The sequence below is a fragment of the Primulina huaijiensis genome, unplaced genomic scaffold (genome assembly GCF_012295235.1).
Source record: "Primulina huaijiensis isolate GDHJ02 unplaced genomic scaffold, ASM1229523v2 scaffold207948, whole genome shotgun sequence".
Lineage (NCBI taxonomy): Eukaryota > Viridiplantae > Streptophyta > Magnoliopsida > Lamiales > Gesneriaceae > Primulina > Primulina huaijiensis.
In genome coordinates, this window is record NW_027355068.1 from 1 (window position 1) to 3,463 (window position 3,463).

At 34.7% G+C, this 3,463-nt stretch overlaps 1 protein-coding gene across 1 annotated transcript; it reads right to left on the reverse strand.

Annotated features, from left to right (window-relative positions):
- Positions 1-432: 432 nt before the first annotated feature.
- LOC140966774 (FK506-binding protein 2-like) lies at positions 433-2,830 on the reverse strand (the record flags this gene model as incomplete). The annotated part of the gene is made up of 3 exons (XM_073427028.1): positions 433-785; positions 1,850-1,954; positions 2,734-2,830. Coding segments are annotated over 3 exons (291 nt in total), but the record flags the coding sequence as incomplete, so codon positions are not given.
- Between the last annotated feature and the right edge of the window lie 633 nt (positions 2,831-3,463).

Consider the following 3,463-nt stretch of genomic DNA (forward strand, 5'->3'; position numbering starts at 1 on the left):
TTGAGATTTTTACTTTTTATCATAAATTTTTACTTTTTCACAACAATTACAAAATTTTGAAACACATATCTAAAGATAAAAACTAAAAAAGGGCATCATGATATTCATTTTCAAATAAGTGGGCGTCTTACATAATTTTCAATGCTGACAAATGGGTTTTTATTTTTTAATATGAAAAATTACATAATCAAATTTTTTGACAAATAATAATTATCAAGATATTTGAACATGAAAATATAACTATTTTCCCTCGCCCATCACAATATTTGAGATCGAATTGTGTCAAAATCCATACTTTGTTCTGGCAACAAATGTCAGATAAAATATACATCATTCAACCCCCCAACTATGAATGGCGTCAAATATCATCAAAAACATGCCGATCAATCACCAGATTTCATCAAACACAAATTCAAAAAACCAGACCATCCGAACCAAAACTTTAAATTTCGATCGACACCCCAAATGTAAGTTTATTAAGCAAGTAAAATATGAATTTCCGTTTGCAAATCTTCCACCTTATGATGAGACATGATTCTTTGGAAATCTGTTTAGCAGAGAATTAAAAATTTGTACCATGATGCAGGAAAAGCCTCTATCTACTTGTCTACTCATTATGAGCCAAGCTGCTATGTGCTTACAACTCATTACAGGAACAGTTTTACGAACACGTACGAGCTCAATGGCTTCCACAAATTACAGTTCACTGTCATCTGATTTTTCGCCATTCAATGTTTTCCCATTGACTGCTACCAGCTCAGTGTCAAAGATAAGTGTGGCACCACCTAATAGTAATGAACAGTTAGTTATGAATTCTTAGCTGTCAATTCCTCAGGAGTCGAATTTCATAAAAAGCAAAGCGAGAAAAGCAACTCCATGCTAATGTTACTTATCACATCACAATGGACATTCCATTACGTAGAAAATAATATGTATTTCATTTTTTTCACAAGAGAGCCCCAGTGATGAGGCATTTTCATGGATCTGCGTAAATCATAAAACCTTTTATTACCATAAGAGTGAAATTGCACTTGTATCGCCACAGTCCAATCCTATATTATCCGGATTCAGGATGTGCATGTGTGGGCTTGGGGGTGACATGATCAAACAAGGGAAGGGAAAGCAAGGCTAATTTTAGAGCAAATATGCCATTCAGTTTGATGTGATATTACAAGCACTAATGCGATACTGCTTTCTAGACCATAGAGTTTAAATATGGATAGTGCATGCCATTTAAATTCATAATACTAATCTTTAACTAGCTGTTATACCATAGAGTGCATGTTTCAACAAATTTAGAGACAATAGGGTTGGAAGTAGAATATAATAGAAACTTCTAACTTGTTGTACCAGTCAAATGACAATCTAACTATGTCTAAGCACTTCAACATGAATGTATATGGCAAAATTAGAGAACCTATAAAACTTTCAAGTTAACCAACAAAGATCAGATGCTGCCATGCAAAAAATATCTCTCAACAACATTACCAGAGACTCCAAATCTCCAATATCAAAATAGTAGATGTTATCTCATCTAAAACTATCAACACCACCAAAACAACTTCGCACTCCAAACAATTAGCCAAATGGCGGCCAGTGGTTTCTTTGGAAAAACTCCTTCTCATATTGGATGCGTATGACTATATTAAAATTGGCATCCACATAAATAGGATATAATAAATTTTTTTATCTAAAGTCTAATCAAATTATGTAGGCCTCGAATGCCATGCGAAGAGAATATAGAGCGAGTAAACTTTAGAAATGAGAGTTACTTGACCATGCTACAAATTGCCAAATGTAACCTCCCATTAGAGTAAAGTTAGAGCAACAAAGCAATTTGGCTTATTACCTGGGATGGTAGGAGGGGACCCTTGCTCCCCATAACCAAGTTTAGAAGGAATTTTCAGCTTTCTCTTCTCACCCAAGCACATTGCCAGGATTCCTTGATCCCATCCTGCAAATGATAGCTTGATTTCGTTAAAAAAGATGCTTCCAACCGGCAAAGGTTCTCTCCATCCCAACTACTTTTAAGAGTTCAATTTTCTTATCACTTGACAAATGTAACTTACTAACAAGAAATTCACTCTTCTCATCATTTTCTCATGTTAATATCAGTAATGGACCAGTTTCTGAAATCCCCTCCTTCCAACGTACAAAGGACGACAAATATGCTACAAAATTTATCCTCTTATTTTCATAAACGGTATCAACCCTCCTTTTAAATGTAGCCATTCACGTTATTCCCACGTCACAATTTCTCGCCTTGCATAGGAGACTTCAGATGTCATGATACATACCAACGATTTATAAAATAACAGAAAATTTTTTTTCTCTCAACTTTCTGGTAATTTTTTAGCTAGGTGCTACAAACAAATTAGGCGCAAAGATTTCAATCCAGGTGCAGGAAAGGCAACTGGTGCATGTGAAAAAAAAGTAGGCATTCCTGCTCGTCAGTTTCAGTCTACTGAAACCAAATACCTCATATTTATATGACATTCACCATATTATGCAGCTGCCCTTTTTGGTCACATGTAGAAAGTATGCTACGCCGTAGCATATAAACTTCGTAGCCCAATAACATACAAAAGTACGAGAGCCAAATAAGTTATAATACTATCATCTTTCACCTTTTAGGCATATGGACAGAACAAAAACAGAACTTTCTTGAAAGTTTAAAAACAGGGGAAAAGTTAAATCAATTTAGAATGTTGTGGTGAAGTAATAGTCTCTAACCTTTGATAACTTGGCCGCTACCAAGTTCAAATTGAATGGGATCCCCTCTTTCAAAGCTGGAATCGAAAACAGTTCCATCTGTAAGCTTTCCCTGAAAATATCATCAGAATTTACATAAACAGATCAGACAAGTTGACTGCCTGAACTTCGATACTAATAAGAAAAAAAATAAGCAAATTAATTGGCATCACAATGCTAAATGGAAGGGCACATTCCATAATCTGTATCTTTTAAATCAAACTCTTTAAGTGGCTTAGCACTAAAAAGATTAACTTTCTCCCCTTTACACCGAAAGGATTTTAGAAGGTGTAGTAAAAAAATCATATGTTTTGTTGGGATAGCTAAATACATGTTAAGGTGAAGGCCCTTTAAGTTATGTATGTTGTCACTCGTGGCACAAAAGCCAATGCAAGCTAAGCTTTTTCTAAGGAAAGGTAACAAGAAATCTAAAATAACTTCAAAATGCAAGGTTCTGTGAAGATGCAATACGTAGTTTTAATCACATAAAAGAAAAAAAACTTTCCATGACTAAACCTCGTGACTTGCGATTTGTGAATCACAATTGACTGGTCTTGCAGTCCCATTATCATTAAAAAACTGAACTGATGGATTTATAAAAAAACTGCAACGATGAATGGTAAAAAAAGAATTAAAAAAAATATTACCCGAAAAAAGTGCAGAGGCTATGTTAGACAGGAAACTCTCCCTATGAGGTACATGTTGTCTAACT